Genomic DNA, 27,942 nt, shown 5'->3' with positions numbered 1-27,942 from the left:
CCCGCCCAGATTAGGGTCACGTGCCCCTCGTCGCTCACTTAAGGGCGGGCCTCTGCGCGGTTTGAAAGATCCGCGCGCGCTGCGGGAGCGGCGGTTCTGCCCGCGGCTAGGATGTCGGTGTTGCGGCCGCTGGACAAGCAGCCTGGCCTGAACACGGCCACCATCTTGGTAGGCGTCAGCTGCTCCGCTTCCTCCGCCCGCATTCCCTCCTTGGCTGCGCCTCCGCTGCCCGCTCCTCTGCGCTCTCAGGGTCTGGAGCGCGTTTTTCAGGCCGGGGTGTGGTGGGCGGGAGAGGCACACTCTGAACCAATTGGAGTAGCCGCCCTCTGAGGCTGAAGGACGCCCCCACCAATAGGTGCGCGGCGGGCTCTTTCCCCGCTTCTGATTGGTGGGGCTGCTGGGCGGGGAGACTGGGCAGGGTCCCGGGAGGCTGAGTTCCGCGCGGGCCGGGTAATGTGCTTCCCGGGGTCGCTGGTCCGGCCGCCCGAGGGAGGGTCCCGGGAGGTAAGAAGTGCTGTGCGGACTGGACCGGAGCGGCTGCAGCCTGGGCCCTCACCCCGTGCCTGGCGGAGCCCTCTCTCGGTAAAGGGCGCTCTGCGCGCGCGAGCGGGAATCCTGGGAGTCGCGCGCCGTTCTGTCTGTGGCCTGGTCCCCAGGCCCTCCTGCGGGACTGCTGCGCCCAGACATCAGTAGGCCGCCCTCTCTCCCTGGGCAGCTGGTGGGCACGGAAGATGCTCTTCTGCAGCAGCTGGCCGACTCGATGCTCAAGGAGGACTGCGCCTCGGAGCTGAAGGTGTAAGTAGCCGAGGCTGGGAGTGTCCGATCGCTCTGCGGTGGCCTGAACTGTGGGCTGCCCAGGAGGGCGAGCGGAGGAGCTGCCAGAGAGGCGGGCGCAGGTGGGGCCAGGCCCGCGAGGCGTGATCTGTCCCCAGCTAAGGGATGCTCCGTCACTGTCTGTCACACACTTCTGTTTCCTGCAGCACTTGTTACCACAGGAAATGTCCTTGTCCTCCTGTTTGTTTACTTGTTTCCGGTCTGCCACCCCCATGGACCCTCAGGTCAGCCCCTTGAGGTCAGGGACTTTGACTTTTTTCACTACTGAATCCCCGGTAGTTTGTGCTTGGCACAGAGGAGTGTTCAGATAGCCCCCGCCCCAAATTTCGAGAAAAGTTGACTAAAAAAGTAGTATTTTGTTTTTCTTTGTCTAACTGATGGAGAGTTAGAAACGGCCGCTGGTGGGAATCAGGTGACTGGATATATGTGGGTGTCCTTCTCCCTGATAGATAAGCTCCAGCGGCTCATGTTGAAGGAGAAGGATCCCCGTCTACAGGGTGTTCCTCCATGGGAATCAGAAACACCCCTCAGTAGGAGAATAAACCCGTTACAGCATTTGAAAGAATCTGATGAGGGAACAAGTTCAGACGGGAGTGATGAGGGTGACTTACAAGGTCACATAGCTGATAATTGGCAGACCTGAGATCTGAGCCCACTTCCATCACCCTCCAAAGGGGGTCCGCCTTAACCCCTGCTCTTCACAGTCCAACACCCCTCTTCTGAGCCTGATCTCCCTCCCAGCGTACAGTGTAGCTGGCTAGCCCCGTGCCATCTTATATCACGAACTCCCTCTTGCCAAGGTGGTTCCCAAGCGGAGCTCCCTTCTGGCAGAAGGAGTCAGTCTAGATAGGGCCAGCTCTGCCCTGTCCCTATGCTCACCTGAGGAGTCTAGCCCACAAGAGCCTCCGGGGAATAGGTGAGGAGCCTTTGACAGCCTCTTACCCCGTGGAGGGCAGCATGTGAAAGTTCACTGTGATGTGGGTATGTGTATCTTTATCCTGCAATTTCTCACTTTTCAGCCACCTGGCAAGGTCCCTCCCTCTGCCCTCCAACGTGAATCGGCCCCGAATTGACCTGATCGTATTCGTGGTCAACCTTCACAGCAAATACAGGTGAGAGCCAGAGATTAGGGACTGTCAGGTCTCAGCTAGACCTGGCTCAGGGGTGCACAGGGATGGTGACCTCACTTGTGATGGGAAGGAGAGGACACAGGGAGAGGCTGCCTGGGGTTAGCCCAGAGGGTGAGGATGGGGCAAGTGCATGATATTTTTTTTTTTTAAGATTTTATTTATTTATTTGACAGAGAGGGACACAGTGAGAGAAGGAGCACAAGCAGGGGGAGTGGGAGAGGGAGAAGCAGGCTTCCAGCTGAGCAGGGAGCCCAACGCGAGGCTCGATCCCAGGACCCTGGGATCATGACCAGAGCCAAAGGCAGACGCTCAACGCCTGAGCCACCCAGGCACCCCGCAAGTGCATGATATTTTAAAGACGCTGATAGAGGGGCGCCTGGGTGGCTCAGTCAGTTAAAGCGTCAGACTTGATTTCAGCTCAGGTCATGATCTCAGGGTCCTGGGATTGAGCTCCACGTCAAGCTCCACACTCAGCATGGGGTCTGCTTGAGATTCTCACCCCTTCTCCCTCTGTTCCTCCCCACTATGTGCTTCCTGTCTCTCTCTCAAATAAATAAATTTTAAAAAATAAAAAATAAAGACACTGATAAACTCCAGCAGTGGCATCAGTCATTTCTCTAAAGCTTTCTGCAGCCTTCTCTGTATCCCTGATGGCAGGCCCAGACATGAATGAAGCAGACCCCTGTCCCCAAGGTGTTCCCAGCCCACTGGGAGAGGAAGCTAGACTCCTGAACGGATGAGTACAGTATCTGGCATAGGTACCATAAAAGAAGAACACGTTGGGCTATGAGAGCCCCAACAAGACCTCTGACTCTCAGGACTTGGGGCAGGGTAGACTTTCTGCTGGAAGTGACCAGGTCGAGCTAGCCTGGTAAAAATGGGAGTCAGTAGAAGGTTCCAGATGAAGAAGGTTAATATAACAGGCAGGAGGAGCGTAATGTGTGCAGGACTGCGAAGGCCAGTCCAGGCTCAGGAGCCCAGTGCAGTGTGGGGCTTTAGCCAGGGGAGAATGAGTGGTGGTGATGTTGGGGGCCCGGCCTGGCCTCCCTGTGGTGCTGACTGCCCTGGGGGACAGGACTGCAGCCAACCTGGGGAGTACGGAGGAAGGTCTGCTCCCTCCCTCTTGGGGGATGGCTGACTGAGGTTAGGCAGGGTACAGCATCCAGCACGGAAACCAAGGCACACACCCAGTCATGTGGGGGTTAAGGGAAGGCTGTGGTGGAAACACCTAGCACCAGGGACATAGAGCTACCAGACACACCCAGCAGCAGGATCAAATCCAAACCTGCTGCCCAGCCAGCTGGAACAGGTGGGCAGTGACTGGAGCCCATGGTGGGGCACAGAAAGGCCTGAGATCTGCCATGATTGCCGGAGGTCCTAACTCAGCAGATCTGTTGCTCTTTGGGTGAGACCTCTCTGTTCAAAAGGGACGCTGACTGGTCTCTGGGGAGATTCTGCTCTGCAGTCACACTTAGGGACAGAGAGCCATCCTTACTGTTTGTCTCAGGCCTTGCTCGTTCAGGCTGAAACCTTGGCTTGGTTCACCTGACCAAGTTGGCTTTTTGGCCAGGAAACAACAGATTTCATCACTCCTTGGACACCAGTGAATGAAACCCTTGACCCAGAAGGTCAAAGTGCCCTTTTCCTAGAGGAAAAGACTGTTTTCATATACTTGATATGACTGTAAATACCGTCACCTTATTGGAAAGCAATTTTGTGATATCTAGGTACTTTTTTTTTTTTTGAGAGAGAGTGTGCATGCACATGCACAAGTGGGGGTGGGCAGAGGGAGAAGGAGAGGGAGAATCTCAAGCCCCAAGACTGGGCTCTATCTCAGGACCCTGAGATCATGACCTGAGCTGAAACCAAGAGTCAAGAGTCAGACGCTCAACTGACTGAGCCACCCAGGTGCCCCTACCGAGGTACATTTTAGAAAGACACATATTGTGACCCAGCCATTCTCCATCTAGCATCTTTCCTACAGAAGCATTTGCCCATGTTTGAGAATACAAGTAAAAGAATGTTCATGTGACATTCTTTGTAATGGTGAAAAATTGGAGCCCATGTAAGTGTCCATCACCTAGAAAATAGATTGTGATACCAGATGATCATTCCAAAGAATGTAACAGGTCGAACCCACCCAAACCCAACTACATGCTTATACGTATCACTGCCTGTATTTGCATATGAGAAATTCATATGCAAATGGCATTATACCTCAAACTGTGGGCAGCAGTAACCTCCAGGATATTGAGACGGAAGGTTGATGCTGGAGAGGGAGACTTACTTTTTACTGAATGCATCCATATTTACTGTTGGATTATTCTACTGGCTTGAGTCACTCTGTAATTAAAAGTCCTTAAACAGAAGGAAAGACAAAATACTCCCCTAGTGGTGTTTCCTTTTACGTCTCCTTCCCCGGCCTCTCTGGGATGAGGAAGGCCTTCTGCCTTCTCGTTGGTAAGGTCTGTCCTCTGGTTTGTCTTCTCGCACCAGCCTCCGGAACGTGGAGGAGTCCCTGCACCATGTGGACACCACCTTCTTCCTCGGGAAGGTGGGCTTCCTCATCACAGGCGGTAAGTGCATCCCCCCTCTGCCCCCGCCGCGGGTGCTGTGTGCCTGGCACTGTGCAGACTCCTCACTGAGGCCGCCCCGGGGGGACGGAAAGAACGTGAGCTTCAGGCTCTGACCTGTTGGCCGTCTCTCCGAAAGCAGTTCTGAGCAGATCATTCTGCTGAGATAATTGTGGAGAGTTACCCGGTGACTCCCTGTGGCTTTCAGAGTAAAATCCCAACTCCTGTGAAAACACAGGTTTGGCCTTCCACCTTCCTGTCTGGGCTTGTCTCCTGTCACTCTCCCATTCTTTGGTTCGGCTTATAGTTCTCTGAACAAGTCCTGCCGTTCCGGAGACTTTGTCATATTTAGCAGCAGAAATAACAGTAGCTCGCCTTTCCTGAGCACTCACTGTATACCAAACATTGTTCCAGAAGTGCTTCGTTTCTGTATCACTTCATCTTCACTACACGCAACCCTTTGAGCCACATACTGTCAGGCTGTATAGCTGAGGAAACTGTCCGTGTGGTTCAGGAACCTGCCCGAGGCCCACCGCTAAAAAGTGGTAGGGGCAGTATTCATACCTCTGGAGTCCAGGCCCTTAACGATTATATCCTACAGCTTCTCTTGAATGCTCTTCTCTTTGCCGAGCTAACCCCTATTTCCCGTCTCGTGGGGGACACCTCCCTGACCAGCCCCGCAGTCCGGGGCCCCGAGGAGTCCACCCCATAGACTCCTCCCCACCCTTCCTCCCACACGGGTGGTGTGTCTGAGCTCTCCGCCGCCACCCAGCTGAACCGTGAACTCCTGAAGGGGGAAGGGCCTGGCACAGATTATTCTCAATAAGCATTGATGAATAAGGAATGCCAGGTCATTCCTATAGATTAATTCACTGAATCTCTGTAGTGCTGGGGGCTGTTCCCATCTTCATCCCATCCTCAACACGAGATGAGGAAACTCGTGTTTTTAGAGAGCACTCTCTCCAGGGCCTTCCAGCTTTATGTTCTAATTTGATGAAAAGCAGGTTGAACAGGATGGTCACCCCACTGGCCAGTAAGCAACTGAGGCCCTGAGAGGGGTAGTGAATGAGTTTTCCCAGTGTTTCCTGGCTCACAGCTGCGAAGGCAGACATTCCAGCCCGCGGCCCTCACGGTTTCTCCGCAGCTGGGCGGGAGGGCCACTGCAGCATTCACCGGAACACCGTCGTGAGGCTGGCCCGCACCTACCGGAGCCCTCTGCTCTTCTGCGACCTGGAGGTGAGGACACGGATCGCGTGGGCACAGGGAAAGGGCCGTCAGCACACCGTGGGTGTGTCGGGAGCGCTTCTCGGAGGGTCGTCGCGTGCCCGAGCAAGGGGGTCCTGATGTGAAGATCCTGATTTGAACCCTGGCTTGTCTGCTCACTGGCTGTACCTTGGGTGCAGCGGTCACCCTAAGCGTCGGGGTGCACAGATGTAAAGCAGGGCGATGATATGCATTCAGCCCGAGCACCTCTTAGATGCCAGGTGCTAGGGCTTGTGCCTTGCTTTTTTTCTTTTGCTTTGTTTTCTCTCATAACTAAGTCTTGTGTGTGTATGTGTGGGTCCTCGTTAATATCGCACTCTCCTGCTGGGCTGGAAGTGCTATGACGCCAGGCATCTTGTCTGTTTCATTAACCAGGGCCGCTCATGTCCCCCCACAGTCAGAATGCCCACTGTCCCCCTTATGCCTCTGGACTACAGGCCTGGTCCAGTCCCAGCCTAGGGCACGGCATCCGGCAGGCAGCAGGGATGGTGGGGGAGTGGGTGGGTAGAGGGTTGGAGGGATGTGTATGGTGTCGGTTCTGCCCCAACTCACTTTTGTTGGTGTTTCTCAGAGGTGATCCTAATTATGAGCACAGCAGAGCAGATTTCCGTTTTGCTGATACATTTTGCTTTTCAGCTTCTCTTTCTGCAGTATGAATCCTGACTTTTTGCTAAAAGTGCTCAGCAGCTGCTTCCTCTGGGTGGTCTTCGGAGGGCTCCCAGGGCCTGGGCCGCCCCACCCACATACCAGACCTGCTCAGTTAGTTTTGGGGTCTGTTTATTGGGTTTGAGGTTCATTTCTACTCTGTTCTGGGTCTTGCATCTATTCCCAAAGGCCAAGTGATGTCATGCAGAGAGAGATGAGTCAGCACCCTGTCCGTTATCACCACCCAGACCTGGGGTTCTTAGTCATGGGTCTGTGGACCCCCCTGGACTGAGCGTAGAATTCGGGGGAATCTGTGAACTTGTACAAGAAGAAAATACTTCTTTCTTTCCCACTAAACTCTATGTAGAATTTAGCATTATGGATAAAGGCAAGAGATGTCAGTAGTACTAGCAGGGGCTAGGGCTGTTTTACCAGGAGAAATGGCGGATGTTTCCATCTCGGAAGGGGATGGGCAGCTCTCCGTACTCAGTGCGTCAATAAAGATGCACACCCTACTCTGTCATGAACTCGTTTTTCGTATTTGATGACCACTTTAGTCAGGACTCTGGTGTCAGATAGGACACCAGAGGCCTGGGGCACGCCCCAAGGGCCTGCCCATCCGGGCTCTTCTCACCACATACCCCAGAAGCCCAAGACCTGCTTGCTCAGCCATGCAGCTAGTAAGTTAGCGGCAGAGCCCGCGGGTTTGCAAACGGCCGTCTCCTGCCCTTCCTAGTCTGCTGACTGTAGCTTTGAACAAGTCACTTCTCCTACCTGCAGCCTTCATCTCCTTATCTCCAAAGGGGAATCCTAATCTTTGCTCCACAGCTCAGGTACCTCAAACCTTGGTTGGTTCCGGCTGCGGTGTCCCCGAACCTGGGGCTGTGTGGTGCAGTCCTCCTCGTAGCCAGTAGGTGGCAGGCCACACCAGGTCCTGGGGTCTCGGGAGCCTGAGCGCCCAGGAAAAGGCCTGTGGCCCCCTGTCTGTCTGCAGGCAGCAGCTGGCCTTCCCTGAGACGAAGCACCTGGCACTTGGACAGTCATCACTCCTCGTCCCTGTGCTGTCCTTCGCAGGGCACACTCCACATACCTGAGTTTGAGCCTCGCTGTATTTTAAAGCCTTGAGGGGCAGGAATTTTCAGCCCCCTTTTACACATGAAGAAACACATTCAAGAAGCTGGGGGATTGGCGCAGTGACTATTTCCAAGCGCCGCTGACAGGGCCCTGTGCCGTTCCCTGGGCTCACACATGAGCCAGGCATTGCGCCCGCCCCCTCGGAATCGGGTGAGCTAGACCAGCAGGCGCAGTGTGCCACAGCAGAAGGACCTGCAGAGACCTGGCAGCCTGGTGGTGGGATGAAGTCGTTCCTGCAGGTGACGGGAGCAGCCTGATGTGCTCAGACTTGGGTTTGGGGCCACATTTCCGGATTGGAGGAGGCCTGGCCAGGGACGAGGCTTGGGGGTCGAGGATGCTGCAGGAGGCCAGCCGGGGAGCCTGGGTGCGAGCAGCAACAGCGGCTCGGAGGTATATTTCGGGGGGCAAAGCCACAGAACTCAGAGGGAGAGGATTTCGGCAACAAAGACTTCTTAGGTCCAGTGTGCCAAGCACTGGGGACGCAGCATAGAACAAAAGAGTGAAAGAAGAAGAAAAAAATCCCTGCTCTGTTGTCGTGGAGGGAACAAAGTAAAGAAGTCAAGGGTGTGACGTGTTAGAAAGTGAGGATGTGGCACGTCAGGTGGTAAAGCGGTTATGGTTTAGCAGCCTTGACGGGAGTGACCATTAATGAGACCTTGGAAGAGCTGAAGACGGGAGGAGGGCAGGCCCTGGAAGGAGCACGAGAGGCCGGAGGAACAGCAAGTGCCAAGGCTTGGCGTGTGGGGCCTGCCTGGTGTGTCCAGGCTCCCCCCGGGGAGGCCGAGGGCCAGAGCGCAGCAAACACAGGGCAGAGTAGTGGTGGATGCGCCAGAGTCACCGCGTCGCCAGAGGAGAGGGGCCTTGTGGGCCTCAGTGAGGGCTGTGGCTTTCGCCCTGGGTAAACCGGGAGCCACAGGGAGGGTGTGGGGGCAGGGAGGGATGCGGCCTGACCTGGCTTTATTTACTTTTCTTTTCTTTTCTATTTATGTGAGGCGGGTTTAAATGGATCCTTCCAGCTGTTGGTAGGAGAGTATGTAGAAGGGAAGCAGGGGCAGAAATGAGGAAATGGCCGGGGGGCTGTTTCTGAAAGTTAGAAGTGGCCTGGGCTCCGTGGTGTTCAGAGAAGAGGGAGGCAGGGCCGTCTGCAATACTGGGGCTTTTCCAGGGTGGAGCCCACCGACTGTGCGGGTGGCCTGGGTATGAGACATGGGAAGAGGGAGACTCAGGATGGCCCTGGAGTTTTCAGCTGAGCCGCTGTTAGGATGGAGCTGCTTTTGGCTGAGATGGGGTGACTGCAGGGGGGACAGGTTGGGAGGGCCCTCAGGGACTCCACTGGGGACATGCTAATAAGATCAGGCTGTCTCGGGTAGGGAGCCACATACGTGCATCTGATGTTCGGAGGAAGGGTCTGGAGATGTAATTTGGGCATCGTGGGCAGTGAGATGGTTTTAGATCACGGAACTGGATGAGGTCTCCAGGGAGTGTGTGGGGGGAAGCCCTGCAAAGGCCAAGGCCGTGGGCAGGGGCAGCACTTAGATATGCGACAGGAGGGAGCAGCCTGGGAGGGGGGAGGAGGTGGGGGGGGGGAGTGTGGCCTCCCGGGGGCAGGTGGGAAGCATTCTGGAGAGGGGGAGCGCTGTGGCAGGCCAGGGTCTGCTGAGAGGAGAGTCGGTGAGAATGACAGCCACCTCTGGATTTGGAATAGTTACGGTGACTGGTCAGACGGCAAGGCCCCCTTCCTCAGTTAGAGAGGGAGCACAAGATGCTCCGAAGGCGGCCGTTGGCAGGGTAGGGCGACCGAGTATCATTTGTCCTTCACCAGGCACCGACCTGGCGCCAGGCCCCGGGGTCAGTGTTGCCCGCCCTACCTGACCCCACCCCACAGCACCTCTGGGCCCCTGCCTTCGAAAGCCCTGGTAAAGGAACTCTGTTGATGGCACCTCGCTGTCCCCATGAGGGCCACTCTGTGTCCACTCCTCTTTTCCACGCCTGGGAGTATCTTCCTCGCTCCCAGGTAAGGAGCCTTTGGAGCTTCTGCCTCCTGGGCGTCAGTTGGAACTAGCTCTGGTTCAGATCCCAGCTCGGGCGGCCACTAGACACTTTGCCTACTTCGCCAGCCCGGCCTGCTAAGCTTTGTTTCCCCTGGAGGGGGGGCCGTCGCCTGTGGCGTCCCTGGAGGGCGTCTGAAGGCTCTGTAAGCGGGAGCAGTTGGAAGCTGCTGGGTGAGGAGTGCTGCGGACAGGGGCCTGGCCGTGATGGGCAGTGGTGCCCGAATCCAGCCCCCCTCTGGCAGCCTGTGCAGCTGCTCTGGCCCGGATCTGCCTCACCCCTGTCCTCCGCTCTCCCTCTGCAGGTGGAAGGCTTTCGAGCCACGGTGGCCCAGCGCCTGGTACGCATGCTGCAGATCTGCGCGGGCCACGTGCCCGGTGTCTCGGCCCTGAACCTGCTGTCCCTGCTGAGGAGCTCTGAGAACCCCGCCCTGGAGGACGTGTGAGAGCCGCCGGCCCCCCGAGCTGGCCCTCCCCACGGCCCGGTGCCTGACGCGGGAGACTTCCGCTGTTGCCTGCCGGGCTCTGGGTCAGCGGTCGGTTCCCCGCACGGCCCAGCCTCGGAGCCCCGCTGGTGGGAATGCAGCCCCCTCCCCGCCATGCTCTTCATCCACCGGCCGGGCTCCCTCTCCACCTCAGGCTTCGCTTGAACAAAGCGTCCATGGCTCAAAAATAAGTTTGAAAACCCCTGGTCTCTTCCACCACCTTGACTGTGCAGATGAGGACACTGACTCCGGACAGTTAGGGTCGGGCAGGGGAGCTTGGACTCTGCGACCCAATCTGACCCCACATCCTAGCCTTGCCAGCCTTACAGAGCCTGCCGTGGCCTCCTAGAGCCTCAGTTTCCCAGGTGTGCAATGGAGATCGTTCTAGTGTCCTTGCTGCATTGCGAGGACTGAATGAAATGACAAGCCTGCAGCTGTATTTCTCCCTCCACTTGTATTCCGTGTGTCCCATGATCCCTTGCAGTAAGGCCTTGCCCCGTACCAGCTAAGCGCTCAGTGAACGGTAACTGTTGTGTGAAATCCCACGGAGCTAGGTTCAAAAGCTGGTGCAAACCCAGGAATTACACTGTTTATGAATTGATACATTTGTGGGAATTGTGTGAATTGATATGTTTGTGGGAATTATGTGAGAGAGGCTGTCTGGTGGGCTGGCTCCCGGCTTGGCGGCCGGAGGTTGCACCGTGACTATGGCTCCCCGTCTCCTCTGGGTCTAATGAGAATTTGCAGAAGTGCCAGGGTTGGAATCCAGGAATCCGGTCAGCCAGCTGGGCACACAGGCTGGTGGACAGGACCTCAGGAGAGCCGGGTCTGGGCTCCCTTGGACCATGACGCTGCCCCCTACCTGGCTTGTGCTGGGCCCTGCCTTGGTGCCCGGGGCAGGGCTGGCACCGCGGGGCCTCTACTTTGACTTTGCCATCACGGCCGGAGCCCATGCTCTCCATGAAGTGGGGCCAACTTGAAACTCATGAGGGCGGGGCCTGCCTTTCTCCTTTCCCGGGGCTCCTGCCTGAGCCTGGCCCAGCGCTGCACGCCTAGTGCTCAGTAAGGTCCGGCAGCCAGACACCTGGCTGATTGGAGGCCACCCCGCGGGCCCACCGAGAACCTCAGCTGCGAGGATTCCAGTTGAGGTCCCCCGTGTCCGCGACGCAGCAAGGCACTGCATGCTTTAGTCTCCTCACCAGCCGTTCCTGTGCCACCCCCACCCCCCCACCCCCGTCCCGGCGGACCTGCGAGGTTGATACTGTTTCCCTACTTACACTCGAGGAGCCAGGACTGAAGTGGCCAGAGGCGGGTCCACGTCACACAGCTAACCAGGCGGCTGCCTCCAGACCCCCCTCTGCTCTTCCCTCCAGTCGTTTTCTTAGGTGCCTAATGGTTGGACAAAGGTTCCGGCGCTTCTGCTGGGCAGGCGCTGACTGAGAAAGCAGCCGTCAGGAAGGGCAGTCTCAAGGAGCCGCTCCCATGTGCTGGGGTCCGCGCCTCAGGACAGGGGCAGGCCTGGGGGAGGAGAGGGCGAGGAGCAGGGTGGGAGCACTGCCCGAGCCAGGGAGAATATGACTGCAGACCTGGGGCTCCTCGGCGCTGGGGAAGGGAGCCCAGCTCCCGTGGTGAGGTTGCTGCATCCAGGGTTGAAGGAAGAGGCCGAGGTGAGAGGTGTGTTGGTCTCTGAGGGGATGGGCAGGATCGCCAGAGGCCCCGGTGCCCCCTAGGAACCAGCCTTGTCTCAGCTCCTCAGTAGCCTGGGCCGGAGAGGGTGGGGCTTTGCAGAGCAGTGTGGAGACGGGGTGCAAGCAGGGTAGGTCCCCGGGAGCTGATGGAGCAGGTATCCAAGCAGAAGAGGAGGGCAGTGTGGACACAGCCTGCCTGCCTCCGCTGGGCACGGCACTTTGTTGGAGACCAGGGGGTCTCCCCATACCCCTTGGCCTCCCCACAGCTGGCACGGGGCACACTCTCTCTCTGGTCCCTGTGCCATGTTTTCTTTGCCACCTGGTGCCATTTAACAAGAGAAGTGGCATCACACTCCAGCCGAGGATCTGAGAGCCTTCCAAGTGCCGGGGGGGACTCAGTGCTGTCGCGGCTGCCAACTCCAGCGAGCTTGGCAGGGGCCCAGGAACCGAGAGGCTGCGTCTGCCTCACAGCACAGCTGAGCAGCTCCGAACAGCAGTCGGCAGCCCTCCCAGGCCTGTGCCCCTGGCCAGGCAGAGCGGCTGTTCTGCACGGTCTGGAGGCCAGGGACGCTGGGAGGCAGTTCCATCAAGCGAAGTAATGGAAGACCAGTCTTTATGCCCCAGTGGTGCCTGGAATGGGTGCTTGGTGCTGTGGCGGGGTGGACGGAGCTGGGAGAGGCTGTGCTTGGCTCCTTACGGATCTCATGACCTTAGGCCAGTCACTTTATCCTCCGGGAGCCTGTTTCCTTGTCTGTAGGATGAGATCAGGCTAATGAATGCCTTTCTCCCCAGCTGGTCTCAGGACTGAGAAGGAGAAGCCATTATTTTATTTTATTTATTTATTTTTAAAGATTTTATTTATTTGACAGAGAGAGAGCATAAGCAGGGGGAGAGGCAGAGGGAGAAGCAGAGCCCCCGCTGCGTAGGGAGCCCGACTCGGGGCTCGATCCCAGGACCCCGAGATCATGACCTGAGCTGAAGGCAGACACTTAACCAACTGAGCCACTCAGGAGCCCCAAGAAGCCATTGTTTTAACCAGAATGCTTTAAGCAAATGTCAGAATTCTCAGGCTGGCCTTGGTCACAAGATGGTCACATTGGAGGCAGTGACAGAGGGTGGGCTACCAATCTGAATGGGTGGGCGGCCTGAGGCTCCTGCAGGAGATGCTTTACTATTGGACCTGGGAGCTGCCGGGTCCATGCTGTCTGAGTACACGGAGGAAAGAGTGGGGTTTGGGCCCCGCCAGGCGGATGAGGTATCCGGGGCTCTCAGAGGGGCAAGGCTTGTTCAAGTCACAGGTTCCTTTGTTCCTTGGGCGCACCCCAGGGAGCTCACATTCTTCGTAGGAGATGGCCGGGGCCTGTGTGTCCTGGCCCCGATCTAATGCTATTTCCCACCCTGGCCAAGGAAGCAGAGCCTTCCCAGGGAGGAGGGGGCTCAGCAGCATGGCACCTGTGTCTCCTTCACCCCTCAGTGAACAGAGGCAGGGGCAGCCTCGGGCTGGGGCTCCGACAGGACGACCTGGTCACAGAGGGGAAGTGATGCAGTGGGAAAGGACCCAGCCCTTGAGTCTCACTGACTCGGAGTCTGTGGCCAACCTGCAGTGTGACCTGGGGCAGCTCACTTCCTGTCTTCCTGTCCCCACAGCCTCTTGAGGTTCTCATAAGTCTCAGAGAAACCAAAGAGCCTGACATTGTGCATGCCCCGTGGCTGCTTGTGCCCAGGGGGTGGTGGGCAGGGTGGAGTGCTGGGGAGTTCGTGAGATAAAGGCCTGCCCCAGCTTGCCCCTCCCCTCACACATCTGGTGCTGGGCCAGGCCTACTGGACAGGACTCCAGCAGAAAGGGGCCCTCTCCACAGGGCCCCTGCTGGCTTACCCTCCTTCCCTCCGTCTCCCCTGGGGCCATAAGAGTGCAGCAGTCAGTGTGGAAAGACTTCTCATAGACACCTGGAGACTTAAGGGGTGGGGGGGTGGAGACTGGGGACAATGTGGTGGGTTGTCAGGACCTGCCCACATCTGCGTCCCACCTGAGTGTGGCCCTCTGGACTGAGGGCTGCTGAGGACCAACTCTGGGAGGGAGAGAGGGTGGGGAGCCCCAGTGCCCCGACCTGGACAGGAGGCCAGGAGGCCAGGAGGCAGCCTTCCTTGGGGCCACCCTCTTACATCAGGAGGAAAGCCAAAGGCATCTGGGGGCCCCTGGGAGCTAACACTGGGTGGATGCCTGGTCTGGCTTGCATAATGGCCCTGCAAGGCCAGGGGGCTCCCCGCACCTGGTCATCCTGTGTTTGGCTGCAGGCTTTCTAGGGCTGCACCTGACCTCCCCCCTCCACCTGCTGCCCAGGAGGGGACTCCACTGATGTGTGTGTGGTGGGAGAGCTCAGGGCTGCCTGGCTCATCCCTGATCCTCCTGAGCCTGCTTTCCTCTTTGTAAAGTGGGAATCCCGATGCCATTTCCCCCACAGGGTTGAGGCAAGGGGAATGGGCTCATGCAGGGCACAGGGCCGGGCAGGAGGTCAGTCAGTACTGGGCACTGCCGTTCTCCTGGTTACTGTGCCCAGACCCTGGACCTCGTCTGCTCCTCCCCAGACATCCTGGGGGGGTCACTCTCGCCTCCATCCCTCTGTTCGGAAATCTCACCAGGCCTGCCCTGACTCCCGGGCCCTCCCTGACACCCTTCCCTCCTGAATTTTTCTCCCCAGCACTTCTCAGCCCCTCATCCATACGGTTTCCCCATTTGGATTTTTGTCTCTGTGGCTCCCTGCCCTCTCCCCAGAACCTAGAACAGTGCCTGGTGCAGAGTAAGTCTCAGTAAGTATTTGCTGAATGAAGGGAGGTGTCTGCTCACCAAGTTGGCCTGTGCACCATTCATACAGGGCCAAAAGCCTGCAGGGAGCCCCAGAGCCCGTGGCCCTTGTCCCCCCAGCCCCTGGGGAGGCTCCCCACTCTCCCTCCTCCCCACCCCAGCCTCACAGCCCTCCACCTTCCACCTGCAGGCCTAGCCCCCCGGGGGGGCTGGGACTCTCCTCCCTGTGGCTGAGATACTAAGGCGCTGGGCTCTCCATTCTGACCTCCCAGAGAGGGCCTGTGTCCCCCCCATCCCAGGGCCATGCTGAGAACTGCTGGGCCGCCCTGGGCCACAGCCCTGAGGTGTGCTGGATTGTGTGTGCGCGTGCGCGCGTGCACGCTTTGTGCATGTGAGTGTCCATGCGGGTGTATGTGCGTGGGGGGGGGCGGGGAGGGCTTGAGACTGGGCAGCCTGGGCCATGAAAACCTGGACGAGGATTTTAGAACTGTGTCATAGAAGGCACGCCTGCCTCCTTGCAGAGCTTGGAGTCACGGGGAAAGGGGCTGGGGGCTCTGCAGCCTCACAAAGACTTTGTATGGATCTTCTGCCTCTCCTGCCCCTCAGCATCCCTGTGTCCTCACATTCTTCCCACTGTCCCCAGGGAGAGGGTCTTTCTAAAAGTGTCCTGTGTGTCAGCGATACATACAGGAGAAAGGCAAAGGGACTCCCTACTCTGGGGCCCCCGACCACGCCTGTGACAAAATACAAAAGACCAAGGAGGGAGCCCACCCGGCTGAGGAGGGCAGGGAAGCCCACGGAACAGCTCACACGGCGCGGCCCCTTTTATGAATCATAAAACCTGCTTTTCTGCAGGCACTTAGCAGAGAACTTAAAGGCACAAAACAGGGGGCGCCTGGGTGGCTCAGTCATTAAGCGTCTGCCTTCCGCTGGGGTCATGATCCCGGGGTCCTGGGATCGGGCCCCGCGTCGGGCTCCCTGCTCCGCAGGAAGGCTGCTTCTCCCTCTCCCACTCCCCCTGCTTGTGTTCCTCTCTCGCTCTGTCTCTCTCTCTCTCTCTCTCTGTGTCAAATAAATAAATAAAATCTTTAAAGAAAAAACATTTTAAAAAGAAAGAAAAAATAAAGGCCCAAAACAGGATGGGATGAAGAAGTCCAGAGGGAGAACAGGCCTCCCTCTGGGGACAGCAGGGAAATGCCCCTTCTTGCTCACAGCCTTCTGTACTATTTGAGGGTTTTTTCATGAGAATGTGTTCAGGTATTACTCACAGAATTACAAGTAAAAATAATTTTTACGTAAGGAGTGCACCCTGGGTCTCCGAGCACTTTCACATCTAGATCTGGGGGGCTGGGCCCCTCTGTCCCCCAGGGACTGCCCCCCGAGTAACACCGAGCTTGTCCAAGTGGCAGAGTTTCCTCCTTTCCCCTGCCCCGTCCCCGAGGCACGAAGGGCGCAGGCCACGCTTCACAGCCGGCCGGGCACACACCCTGTCCAGCACCCCTGACACGCTGGGTCCTCCCTCTGCCCCCTGCTTCGCCATCTGGAAACCAACCGGACGTCATAATACCGCCTGTGTCAGAGCCATTGGGAGGGTGGTTTTTGTTGTTGTTGTTGTTGTTTTAATTTTTTATTGTTATGTTAATCACCATACATTACATCATTAGTTCTTGATGTAGTGTTCCATGATTCATTGTTTGTGCATAAAGGGAGGGTGTTTTGAGGGGAATTTGAGGGACAAAGATCATGGGAGACTTCCTTTTCCCTGACAGACCCCAACTTAATTATCTTTGTAAAACAAGTCATCGGTGAGCGAAAACGTGAGAACACTGAGAGACATTCCGTTAGATGGGTTTCTCAGCAACAAAGTCCCTTTTCTACTCAGGACCTTTGAGGCGATGATATCAGAGTATTTAAAATAAAAAGTATCAGGCGCCTGGTTGGCTCAGTCGGTGGAGTGAGACTCTTGATCTCGGGGCTGTGAGTTCGAGCCCCACATTGGGTGCAGAGATTACTTTAAAAAAATAAAATCATGGGGCGCCTGGGTGGCTCAGTCGGTTAAGCGGCTGCCTTAGGCTCAGGTCGTGACCTCAGGGTCCTGGGATCGAGTCCCACGTGGGCTCCCCGCCCAGCTGGAAGCCTGCTTCGCCCTCTCCCGCTGCCTGCCGTTCCCCCTGCTTGTGCGTTCTCTGTCAAATAAATAAATAAAATCTTAAAAAATAATAAAATAAAATCATAAATACTATCAAAAGAACAAGGAAAATTTGCAAGAACCACACTGATTTTAGAAAGTTTTAACTCCTGGGGCACCTGGGTGGCTCAGATGGTTAAGCGCCTGCCTTAGGCTCAGGTCGTGATCTCAGGGTCCTTGGATTGAATCCCGCATTGGGCTCCTTGCTCAGCAGGGAGCCTGCTTCTCCCTCTCCCTCTGCCCCTCTGCCTGCTTGTTCTCTCTCTCTCTGACAAATAAATAAATATTAAAAAAAAAAGAAGTGATGGAGAAAACATGAATAAAGAAATTAATAATCTTGACTTCAGAGATGTGAACCAAAATAAGGAATACACTGAGGATTTAACCTAACATTTATCACGCTGGTCTGTCCGGGCAATTTCTCTTAACTGTGAAGTCGAGATTCAAGGCCTCCCTCTGCTTCCCATTCAGGAGTCGCGAGTGAGAAGGTCTGTCCCAGGTCAGGCACCTGCACACGCCACTGACACGAACTGCACCCGCCTCTCGCCGTTGACTGCTTTGTCCTGGGCACGTGTGTGCCCCGTTCGGCACCTAGGAGGCCCCGGGTAAACAGTCACTCGCCCCCTCTGACTTGCACCCCCGAAGGCCTGTGTAAGTGACCCCAGACCGGCCCCACTGGCCCACCTTCTCCCAGGGACAGGTTCCTCACTCCAGGTTCCCAGAAGACTCAATCTGCTCTGCCCAATGGAATGAGGGTTAAATGAGGTGCCCGGTCCCATGTAAGGGCTCTGAGATCCTCAGGGTGACAGGTAGCAACAGCACCACTAGTGATGGGGGTGGGGATTCTGCCCCCGCTGCTCTGCAGGCTCCTGGCCCCCCCACCCCCTCACCACACACCCACACTCACACCCCCACCCACCACCCCAGACCCACTTCTCCTTTGCAGCTGCCCTGACGCCTACACCTTCCTGCCAGGGAGCTGTTGGCCCGTGGGCAGGGGCCGGAGAGGCAGTGGGCCAGGGCTCCTCAAAGCCGGCCGACGCAGGGGTCTGTGTGAGACCCCAGAGTCCCCTGAGCCAGAAACCTGGGGCCCAGCCTTGCTCCCCTCACTCCACAGCATCACTTGTTCCTCCTAAACAACTTCTAGATGGTTCCCCTGCCCTGGACCATAGTGTCCTGTCTCCAACTTCACAGCAGCCAGAGAGAGGGTCGCTTCTGAAGCACGGCTCAGAGAGTCTCTCCCTGCACTCGTACCTCCTGGGGCTCCCCACCGCCCAGGAGCCTGAGGCTTGAGGGCCAGCACGTCTGCAGCCTCAGGCTGCCCGCCTTCCCAGCATCCCCCGAGGCGGTAGCCATGCCTGTCCCCAGAGTTAGCTTCCCTTCCTACCTCTCTTTGTCTTTGCCCTTGCCAGTCTCTCTGCCTGGAAGCCTTCTGTCCCCCTTGCAGCTGCTTTTAAAGATCCACTCCTGTACCCAAGCCTCTGCCCTGTGCCCTGGACGGTAGCTTCTGCCTCTATGCTCCCCAGCCCTGAGGGCTTGGGGGTCTGGTATGGCCCACCATGCCGGTGCTGAGGCTCTCTGCCAGGGCAGCAGGCGTCAAGGAAGGCAGAAGGGGCTTGTGTGTGTGTCTGAGACTCAATCTGAGAGACACGGGTGACGGACAGGTGGGGGAACCCAAACACGGGAGAGACAGACAGAGGCGACCTCAGTGAGACGCAGAAGCAAGCAGGCCAGGACATACACAACCCTGGGAAAAGGGAGTTGGGATGGGCAGGCCGCCCACTGGGCCTTGGTCTGTCTGTCTGCTCATCTGTTGATCTTCCTGCGTAGGATCTGGAGACTGAGCTGTCCGTCCTTGGACCCTCGGCTACCCTCCTCCTCCCAGGCTGTGCCCTCTACTCCAGCCAGAGGTTGCTGGCCATCACGCAGATCCGACTATGGCGCTGTCTGCTCAAGGCCCTGCAGGGTTCCCTGGTGCCCTCAGCCAGAGTCCAAGCTCCCTAACCGTCAGCTGAGGCCCCCGCCCAGCCCTCTGACCCAGCACTCTCTGGCCTCCTCCTCTGTCATGCTCCCCTAGACCTCGCTCCATCCGGCAAATGCCTTCTCATCATCACCTCCTTGACAAAGCCTTCCTGCCCCCTGCGTGGCTGCTGTGAGGCATCGTTTTTCCCTAGGACAGCGGGCTCTCAGGACGCATTGGATGAACTGAACCAGCTCGGCCTGGGAAGGGCAGGGAGGATGCCCAGAGGAGGGCGCAGGTGAGGTGAGCAGGACATGGCTGGTGGGGATTGTCAGGGGCTGTGGGCTGGCCCTTGGGGAGCAGGACAGAGGAGGCCACCCAGAGGGCTGTGTCCTGACTACAGGGGCCCATCTGTTGCCCAAGAGCAGGCCCAGGTCTGCACCCCAGCACTGTCCCAGCGCCCCGAGCACAGGGCCCGCCCAGCCGGCGTCTGGGGGTGATGGTTGAGTGGTTGAATGGAGGAACCACAGGTAGAAAGAGAAGGTGTGGGCTGCAGGGCCTTGGGGCCCTGGCGGAGAGTGGTCCCACCCTAGCAGGCAGGAGGGTGGGGCGGGGCCCAGTGGGTGGTGGCCCCTCCCGGTTTCCTCTCTGGCCGCTGAAGCCAGGCTCAGTCCCCGCTGGGTGTGAGGCAGCATGGGCAGCAAGAGGAGAGGTGCCAGGAGCCGGCGGGGCAGGGACGGCCCGGCCCCCACGCAGTGTGTCCAGGCCGAGTGCTTTGACCCTCTGGTCCGAAACTGCGTGGCCTGCAAGCTCTTCCGGACGCCAGAACCCAGACCGGGTAAGAGTCCACCCACTCCGCCAGCTGGTCAGCGGGGGCAGCCAGGGGGGAGGAGGAGGAGGAGGGTCCCGCTGCTTCTGCCACACCCTGGAGCCGCGGGCATGGCCCCCCCACCTGCCCCAGGATGGGGAGGGGGCGCGGTGGCCGGTTTGATGGGGGGCTGTAAGCCGGGGCCTGGATGGGGGCCGGCCGGCGGTCCCCACGTGGCCCTCACCGCTCCCTCTCTTCCCCTTCCCCCTGTCCATCCCGCCCGGCCCTCCCTCCCCTCCCTGGCCCAGCCTCGCCTCCCTCCGACCCTTCCCCTACCCGGCCGTCCCTGCCCTCCACCCCCTGCCCTCCCTCTCCGTCCCCTCCGCCAGCAGCCAGGGCCAGCAGCCTGGCGCCCGGGACGGCGCTGCAGCCGCAGGAGTCGGTGGGTCCCGGGGCCGCCGCCGAGGCCGACACCGCGCTGCCGCTGCCCGCGCTGCTCTTCGGCGCCCCCGCGCTGCTGGGCCTGGCGCTGGCCCTGGTCCTGGTGGGCCTCCTGAGCTGGAGGTGGCGGCGGCGGCCGCACGCGGCGGCTCCCCCGGGGGCCCCGGCCCCGCACCCGCACGGTAAGCTCCGAGGGGGGGCGGGGGCCGTGGCAGGGAGACCGGCCCCCCTGGGCGCGGGGAGGCCTGCGGCGGGGGCGGAGCGCGGGCGGGGGGCGGGCTCTGAGGCCCTCCGGCCGGCCGGGTCCCCGGGAGGGACACAACTCCAGCCTCCCAGAGCTGTCCGAGAAGAGACCCAAGGCTCCCACGCTTCTCCCTTACCCCCCGCACTTCCCATTTCGCCAGCCCCCTCTGCACTTCCTGTCGCAAGGCCCCATCACTTGCCACCCCTCCCCACCCCTGCAGGGGGGCTTCAGTCCCGGGCCGTCCCTCGTCCCTCCCGTGAGGCTTCCAGAACAGGGGCGGGGAAAGGCTCTAGGGCATCCTGACCGCATTCCCCACCTCCCCCCACCAGAGGCCCTGGACAATGTCATCCTCCTCCCCCCGGGACCCCTTGATGCCACCGCTCCCGTCTGGCCTCCAACAGGAGAAGACCCAGCCAACACCCCACCTGCCCACAGCGTCCCCGTGCCAGCCACAGAGCTGGGCTCCACTGAGCTGGTGACCACCAAGACAGCCGGCCCTGAGCAACAGTAGCGACGGAGGGGGCAGGAGGTGGCCCCTGTGCTCCCTGTGGGCTGTCAGCCAGGGGCTTGGAGGCTGGATTCGGCTCTTCACCCCAGCGCCCACCTGCCCCTTTTCTGGGAACCATGCTGCTCCCCAGCTAACCCCGCAGAACCACAGACTGCAAACCACAGGGCTCAGACGGCGCGCATGGCGTCCTATGGCATGTTAGCCTTTGGCTTAAAACCAGACGATCTTTGGCAGCCCTCGAAGGTTGTGGCAGAGCTCCTGTGCTGGGGCACACCGCGTAGGAGGTTTTTCTTTAAGTGCCAGGAAGCCACCATCAACCAGAATGAATCTAGGAAGAGGATCAAGTGGGAGGATGCTTAATTTATAGCTGGGTGTTGTATTTCTTTAATACTTGCTTCTCAGAGCTGTCCTGCTTTCAACTGATGCAAACGGCAGCAATGAGTAACCAACTGACTGGTTTGCTTCAGGATTTAATACAGGATGATTTTGATTTTTACAAAGAGCCTGGATTGTGCTAATTCTCAGGTATCTGTACCCTAGGGTCAACCCCGAGCTTGGCCCAATCTCCTAGGACCTACGATGCCATTTTCACCCTGGTAGCAGCTTCCAGAGCCCCACGCTTGCACTTGGGAGGAAGTCTACAGCCCCGGTGGGGCTGGACTGCACGCTCGCGCTGAAGGCACACTGCCAAGCATCTCTCTCAGAGGCCACCTGGAGTCCCAGCTGCCTCTGAGGCTCGCTCAGCTGTACATAGGGAAAAGCCCAGGACCTTCAAGGGGCGCCTTTGTTCAGAGGCCAGAGCAGACCTGTGGCCTTGAACCGGAGGGCCTGATGTCCCTTGAGCTCCCTCTCTCTATGGTCTGCCCTCCTGAAGCACTAGGCCCCAAGTGCTATGGTCCCTTGGCCATTCTGTGCAAGCCCCTGGGGTCATCATCCCAGTGGGATCGCTCCTCTGACAGCAGGGGCCCTTGCTCTGGGGCTTGGGACCGAGACCATCTCCTCGAGTTGTGGACCATGCCGTGCTGGGTCAGGAGCTGCCTCTCCCCCTGGCGCTCCTACACAGAGTTAGAACCTCGTGACCCGGACTCTGTCCTGGACAGTCCGTGGAACTTGTCACAGGTTAGCACCCTCCAAAGGAACATGGACTAGGAGTCAGAAGATGGAGTTTGGGTACCATCTTGTCCCACTGTAGGGCCTTGGCCACGTTCTGTTCCATGCAGCAGATGCCTTTCTGCCTACTTCTCCCTGACCTGCCCAGCAGGGCTGCCTGGCAGACGCCCACCCTTCCTGGCCCACCCTCTTCTCAGCCCAGGAGACAGTCTGGAGCCCCCAGGACCCTGACACCCACATTTAAGTCTTCCTAGCCACTCCCTCCCTGAATTCATCCCAAGTGCCCTTCCCGCAAGCTGCCAGGTGGCTGGGACAAGTTCAGGTGGCTGGCAGTCAGCGGGAGGGCGGGAAGCAGGCCCAGAATGGGCCCAGACCTCCACTCCACTTCATCTCGGGTTTGGGGCGTCTGTGCTGTTCCTGGCCACCTCTGCCTCCCACTCACCTTTTCCACCACAGCCGGGGGCTGAGCCCTGGGGGTAAAACGAGTGGGTAAAACCCCTCTGGGGTCCAGACATGCAAACCTCCGGCCCCACTGTGTCCCAGACAAACCCCAGCTTCCCCTCTGGTCTCAGTTTCCATTTCTGAAAAATGGGGGGTGGGATGCGAAGTGCTCCTCCAGACCTGTGGCCCTCAGAGGAGAAGGACTTGAAAGAACCTTAAAGGATCCTTGTCCGCACCCCATTTTACCAATAAGGAAACTGAGACCCAGAGAGGGAGAAAACTTGGCATCATTGCCATCCAGCTAATAACAGAAGGGAGGTCCCTTAGGGAAGAACCAGGAGCAGAGGCAGGGGGAGATGTGGGTAAGGAGGGGGTCAGTCTCCCCTAGCCCCCGGGAAAGGAGCCCACCACTCAGGGGCCTCCAGGCTCTGGCTCCGTATCCCAGGAAGTGCTTTCTAAGAAGGCTCCATGAAGTTACTGCATTTGATCTTAATGACAGCACCTGGAGGGGGAGCAGTGGGTATTTGTTTCCTTTTTTTTTTTTTTTTAAGGTTTTATTTATTCATTGGAGAGAGAGAGACAGAGAGGAGGAGTTGGGGGAGGGGGCAGAGGGAAAGAGAGAAGCAGACTCCCCGCTGAGCAGGGAACCCCACACGGGACTCGGGGCTCGGACTTGATCCCAGGACCCCGAGATCCTGACCTGAGCCCAAGTCAGACGCCCAAGTCAGACTGGGCCACCCAGGCATCCCTTGTTTGCTTTTTAAAAAAAATGTTTTTTTATTAGAAAAAAATTGAGACACATATTTTGTAGATCCTTTGGAAAATTCAGGGCAGTAACCCAGGGTGGAGTCTATGGAGAAATGACCCATAATCCTGGGTGGGTTCTCCTGAGTAATTGTAATCATTCTACACACATAAATTCATATCTTCGCTGTTGTATTCGGTGAGTTTTCTCTTGTCTTTCAACACTTCGCCAACAAGGTTTTCAACACTTGTGAGGTTTTCCATTTGAGCATTTGGTTGTTTTTAGCTTTTACTATTGTAGCCGAGGCAGGAGCACCTCCTTGACATAAATCTTTGCCTGAGTTTTTTTATGGCCCCTGTTGGTTGAATTGATTTCCTGAAAGTCTGGACCGGTTCATGTCCACGAACAGGGATTAGATGTCCCATGTTGCAGATAGGAAAAAAGAGGCCCAGGAGGTGAAAGGATCTGGCCCAAGCCACACTATGCCTGCCGTGGTGCAGCTGGGCTAGACAGAGGCTCCTGCCCCTGTCCAGAAGGTCATTGGCCCACGTGCCCTCCTTGGGGGCGACTGACTCCAGGGATCGATTCCAGGCTTTACTCCTTGTTTTCATCACTCCTCAAAGATTCCTCTCCCCAACTGGTCTCTTTTTGCTGTAAAGGGGACCCAAGATAGACTTTGGAAGAAATGCTGGTTGGGGTGGGAACCTAGGCAAGCAGCTTCCCCTCCCCCCAGCCTGTGTTTCTGGCCAGTTTTTCCTGAAGGAGGGTCTGGTTTCCCTGAGGTCCCCAGGGTCTGGGCAGGTGGAGGAGGAGCTGGCTCAAGTCTCAGTTCCTCCTGGGGCTTCCTGCAGGCACCTTTCACTTCCTGCCCAGCAGCCCTGGGCTCTGCGCTCAGGGTGGGGGTGGGGAGGCCCAGCTGGGGAGGCCAGGGAGGAAAGACCTGACCCCTTACCTCCCGCTGTCTCAGCAAGGATGGTCTCACACAGCCCTTCCCTTTAGAAGCTGGTGGCATCTCTCTGAGCCTGCCTCCTCATCTTCAAAATGGAGCGCAAGGGCCAGGCAGCTTTCGGGGATTAAAGAGGTCATGTGGCAAGTGGTAGGGTCTTCACCCTGGAGTGCCTCCACCTTCTTTCCCCGGGAAGCAGACACATCTTGCCCAGAGTCACCAACCTGCGGAAATTCCTCTGGAAAGTGTTTCCCAGAGCTGGTCTGAGGCTCCAGTCTCAGCAGTTAGCTCTCCTCCCACTCATCCGTTTGTTTACTGCCCCATTGATCACACCAGATCAGAACATGCCTGCTCTGGGCCAGGGCCATTCTGGGCAATGCTTGGAGGTCAGCCTCAGGCCCTGCCATTAGGTCCTGGTCCAGTGGGAGAGATGGAGCGGGGCGCAATGACAGGACAGGGCGATCCCTGCCAGGGAGTTGGCTGATCCAGCATCTAGGGACTGCTTTGGACAGTAGGAATTATGCCCTGAGTCTTGCCCAGTTTTCCTGCAGGAATGGAGCAGAGAACAGGCATTCCTGGCCCAGGGGACTGTGTGCAAAGGTGCAGAGGAGAGGGCGCAAAAGGGTCAAGAAGCAGGGCGTTGGGGGGGGGGAAGTGGAGAGGTGGGTTGCCCTGGCCTCAGAGTGCCCGGTGGGGCTGTGTGACAACCTTTCCTGCGTTCCTGCCTGCCCCTCGACACATGGGGGGCATCCGTCCTCAGGGAACCCCGAGCGCTTCCCCAGCCCCACCATTTAGTGTCTCACCAGACCCCTCCGGCACCCCTCTGGGCACAGGGTGGGAGCTCACTCCCATTTGTTCTTTTTTGCGTGGCTCAGGCCACATTCTTCTTCACCGGGGACTGAAGGCTGCCCTCTCTCCACTCTGTGCCTGCTGGCCCGCTGCCTGGTCCGGACCCGAGGGTGGAGGTGGTGGGGGGGGAGGGGGGAGGAACGACTGCCCAGGGTCCCGCGGAGGGAGGGTCGGGGAGGGGCGGGGAAGACACAGATGTCCCAGTTCCCGGCTCACCCTCTTTCCCGGCACTCGGGGCGGGGAAGCTGCCCAGGCAACGCTACAGTGGTCCCGGGACCCAGAGGGCCTCTGAACATCTCCTCCCTCCCCCGAGCTGCAGAGACTCTGTGATGCAGAAGATGACTCCGGGGCAGGCGAAAGTCTATCTCCGCAGCGTCTGCGGTCAGCCCTGCAGGTGGCACCGAGACCTGCCTCCGCCGAGCGCGGGGAGCGGGGACAGCAGCACGGAGCGGGCGGGGACAGGGCGACAGGCGCGGCTGGGGGCGGGGTCGGGGGCGAGGCGGGGCTGAAGGACCCCAAGCCTCCAGGGAGTAGGAAAGGGGCGGGGCCAGGGCCAGCAGAAGGAGTGGGTTCAAGGCCGAGTGGCGAGGAGAAAGGGCGGCACCTGGTGAGCGGCGGGACCACGACCACCAGTACCTTCTCCAAACCCTGGACCTCCACGCTCACGCGGGGTCCCCGTCCTCACGAGCATCCCGTGCCAGAAGAGGCCTGGATGCAGGGCGTGGCCCCGGCTTTGGAGCGACGTGCCTGTGTCGAGGGGCGCAAAGACGCCTCCGCCCGGGCTGTGGGCTCGGAGCTGACCTCAGAATTGTGTCCAGGAACCGGCAGGCCGGCGGGACAGGGAGGGCCTGTTCCGGGTGGGTGGACGCGCTGTGTGGCCTCCGCTGAGCTCTGTCATCTCTGAATCTATTCCCGTCGTAGGGAGTTAGTGGCCAGCTCCAGATCTGCATATTCACTAGGGCCTTTGGAGGGTCCTGAAGGGGGAGACTGCGGGGGCGGGGGTGTTAATCTGGGAATTCCAGCTGTGCTGTCTGCAGCGCGACTCTCTAAGGCAGCGGAGGGGAGCGCCGGGAAGAGGGTGCCGGAGGAATTGGGACTGGAGGCTAAGCCCCCCGCTCCCAGCACCACCCCCACCCTTGCTGCTCCCTCGCGACCTCAGCCTGGGCGCCCCCTCCCTCCTACAGGCAGCTGGAGCCTGAGTCACAAGCTGCCTCTCAGAGAGACAAAGGAGCTGCGGGCCCTCCCCTCCCGACCCGCTCCCCGTACTGGTTATAGGCATCTGTGCTAGCAGGAAGTCCATCGTTCTCTAGAATCTCTGCTTTTTGGGTAACCCTCCATCATGGAAGAAATGGAAGCAAAATGGGCTTGGGAATGTGACTGTTGAGGCTTACGGATGGCACCCATGATGGCAATCACCCATCTAGTGCCGCGGTGGTGGGAGCTCCCACCAGACAGCATGTACCTGTGTGTCTCTCCATGGCGGGGGGGGGGGGGGGGGGCATTGGCTTCTCCCTGCAGCCCTGCCAAAGAGGTGCTAGCTGAAAGAAAACAGGCCTAGAAAGGTCGACTGTCCTATTAGAGCAGGAATTCCAATCCACTTTAATCTGGCTCCAAAATGAAGTATAAGTAGGAGCTGTCTGTGGGAGGGGCTGGAAAGGCATTCCGGGAGCAGAGAACAGCCTGTGGAAGGCCAGAGGCTCCTGAAGGAGTCAGGGCGCACCAGGCATTGTCAGGCATGAAGGGTGTTATCAGGGTGTAGGGACACTTCCCTGGGCTCTGGGCCAGGGTCCTCCAGCTGCGCTCTCGCTTTGTATGAAACCGGCCAGAAGCAGGTTTGGGACTCACAGTGCAGGTTCCAAGCCAGACCCTGGTCCTTCCTGGCTGTGTGCCAGTTACAGAAAGTCATTTCTGCTCTCTGGGTCTTGGGTTTGTCTCTAGGAAATCCCAAATTCCCGGGCCCAGAGCTGGGCAGACTGGTCACTGACCCCCACTATAAAATGGGGACACTGAGGCCCATCCCGGCCTTTCCCTAATGTCCATAACCTCTCGGGACCCTGAACCTTGCACAGCCAGAGCTGGGCACCAGGTGAGGCCTCAACAGCGAAGGAAGAACATGTGTGCACAGGTGCATTCACACCGACACACACATGCACGCGCATGTCCGTGGTGGAAGGAAGGCCCTCATAACCAGGCTGGCCCCAGACATGCACTCTCGCTCACATTCGGGAGCAAACGTAGGCACCCTCACACTCAAGCTGCCAGCACTCAGAGATGGGGGCGGGGCAGGTGCCCTTCAGGCACAGAGACACGGATCCTCTGCCCGCCCCGTGGGGCTCACTGCAGATGCCAGGGGTTATTTTAAGCCTGGATCAATGGGCGATTTTTGGTGACACAGGCTTGGGGGGGGGCGCAGGCAGAGGAGACAAGAGGCGGGTGCTCTGGTACCTTGCTGTGGAGAAAGACCCCAGGGCCCAGGGAGGGCAGCCTGGGCAAAGGGGTCACTCTTCAGCTGGGCTGCTCCATTTCTAGATCCCCTTGCCTAGCAAACGGTCAGGGACCTGAAGGGCAGTGCCAGCTGAGTGAATGGCCAGATCCCAGGGCTCAGTCAGCCAGCCGTGGTCTGTCTCTCTGCATGTGATCCCCCCCCCTGCCACCCCCAGGCTGTGTGTTAACATTGAGAGAGCATAAGTGCACGGCATAAGCCCGGTAGATGTGGGCTCTATGGTTGCTGGCTGAGAACTGAGTCAGACTGAGATAGAGAGGAAGCCACGGATGTGGGGAGGAGCTGAAGGCTGGACATCAGTGGGGGGGGGGGCCGGGGACTGGAATTCAGGACCCAGCTCCTTCACTGGACAAATGGAGATTATATATATATATACACACACACACATACCTGATGGCAGCAACATGGGGTGGAATCTCAGCGGAGCACCCAGTGATGCCAGGACAGTGGGGTAAGAGAGGGGCCCGGGGAAGGGACATAACCCAGGAAGGAGCACTGGGAGCTCTGGGCCCAGTAGGGTCACCCTACCTGGGAAGAGGCCACAGTCTCAGGCGGACAGAGACAAGCCTCTTTAAACCTAATGCCCAGCCATTGGG

At 58.5% G+C, this 27,942-nt stretch overlaps 2 protein-coding genes across 8 annotated transcripts; both read left to right on the top strand.

Moving 5' to 3' along the window:
• The first annotated feature begins 60 nt into the window (after positions 1 to 60).
• Positions 61 to 10,713, top strand: CENPM (centromere protein M). 4 transcript variants are annotated; one of them, XM_028115613.2, is made up of 6 exons: positions 61 to 168; positions 716 to 795; positions 1,854 to 1,946; positions 4,461 to 4,540; positions 5,682 to 5,773; positions 9,933 to 10,713. In XM_028115613.2, the coding sequence occupies exons 1-6, from the start codon at positions 112 to 114 to the stop codon at positions 10,071 to 10,073; spliced, it is 543 nt and encodes a 180-aa protein (XP_027971414.1). In that variant the 5' UTR covers positions 61 to 111; the 3' UTR covers positions 10,074 to 10,713. The 4 variants fall into 4 exon arrangements, with proteins under 4 accessions (XP_027971414.1, XP_027971413.1, XP_027971411.1 ...); XM_028115612.2 differs by having other exon boundaries at positions 5,634 to 5,773; XM_028115610.2 differs by lacking the exon at positions 61 to 168 and adding an exon at positions 376 to 582 and having other exon boundaries at positions 5,634 to 5,773.
• Positions 10,714 to 19,422: 8,709 nt separating this feature from the next.
• TNFRSF13C (TNF receptor superfamily member 13C) lies at positions 19,423 to 23,242 on the top strand. Of its 4 annotated transcripts, none has more exons than XM_028115691.2 (3): positions 19,423 to 19,589; positions 19,952 to 20,182; positions 20,574 to 23,242. In XM_028115691.2, the coding sequence occupies exons 1-3, from the start codon at positions 19,445 to 19,447 to the stop codon at positions 20,753 to 20,755; spliced, it is 558 nt and encodes a 185-aa protein (XP_027971492.1). In that variant the 5' UTR covers positions 19,423 to 19,444; the 3' UTR covers positions 20,756 to 23,242. The 4 variants fall into 4 exon arrangements, with proteins under 4 accessions (XP_027971492.1, XP_027971491.1, XP_027971490.1 ...); XM_028115690.2 differs by having other exon boundaries at positions 19,949 to 20,182; XM_028115689.2 differs by having other exon boundaries at positions 19,868 to 20,182; positions 21,293 to 23,242.
• The last annotated feature ends 4,700 nt before the right edge of the window (positions 23,243 to 27,942 follow it).

The sequence above is a fragment of the Eumetopias jubatus genome, unplaced genomic scaffold (genome assembly GCF_037043125.1).
Source record: "Eumetopias jubatus isolate StellerSeaLion01/CBP00866 unplaced genomic scaffold, mEumJub1_p1.0 scaffold_8, whole genome shotgun sequence".
NCBI lineage: Eukaryota > Metazoa > Chordata > Mammalia > Carnivora > Otariidae > Eumetopias > Eumetopias jubatus.
Note: the sequence above shows the minus strand (reverse complement) of the source record. Positions and strands in the feature narration are given on the sequence as shown.

Excerpts from the sequence above, each read along its gene's own strand:
- CENPM (XM_028115610.2), top strand. The coding sequence starts at position 454 with ATGTGCTTCCCGGGGTCGCTGGTCCGGCCGCCCGAGGGAGGGTCCCGG. Across the intron at positions 796-1,853 it reads TGCGCCTCGGAGCTGAAGGT|CCACCTGGCAAGGTCCCTCC; the intron begins GTAAGTAGCCGA and ends CTCACTTTTCAG. Across the intron at positions 5,774-9,932 it reads TGCTCTTCTGCGACCTGGAG|GTGGAAGGCTTTCGAGCCAC; the intron begins GTGAGGACACGG and ends CTCCCTCTGCAG.
- TNFRSF13C (XM_028115688.2), top strand. The coding sequence starts at position 19,445 with ATGGGCAGCAAGAGGAGAGGTGCCAGGAGCCGGCGGGGCAGGGACGGC. Across the intron at positions 19,590-19,867 it reads GACGCCAGAACCCAGACCGG|CCTCGCCTCCCTCCGACCCT; the intron begins GTAAGAGTCCAC and ends TCCCTGGCCCAG. Across the intron at positions 20,183-20,573 it reads CCCGGCCCCGCACCCGCACG|AGGCCCTGGACAATGTCATC; the intron begins GTAAGCTCCGAG and ends TCCCCCCACCAG.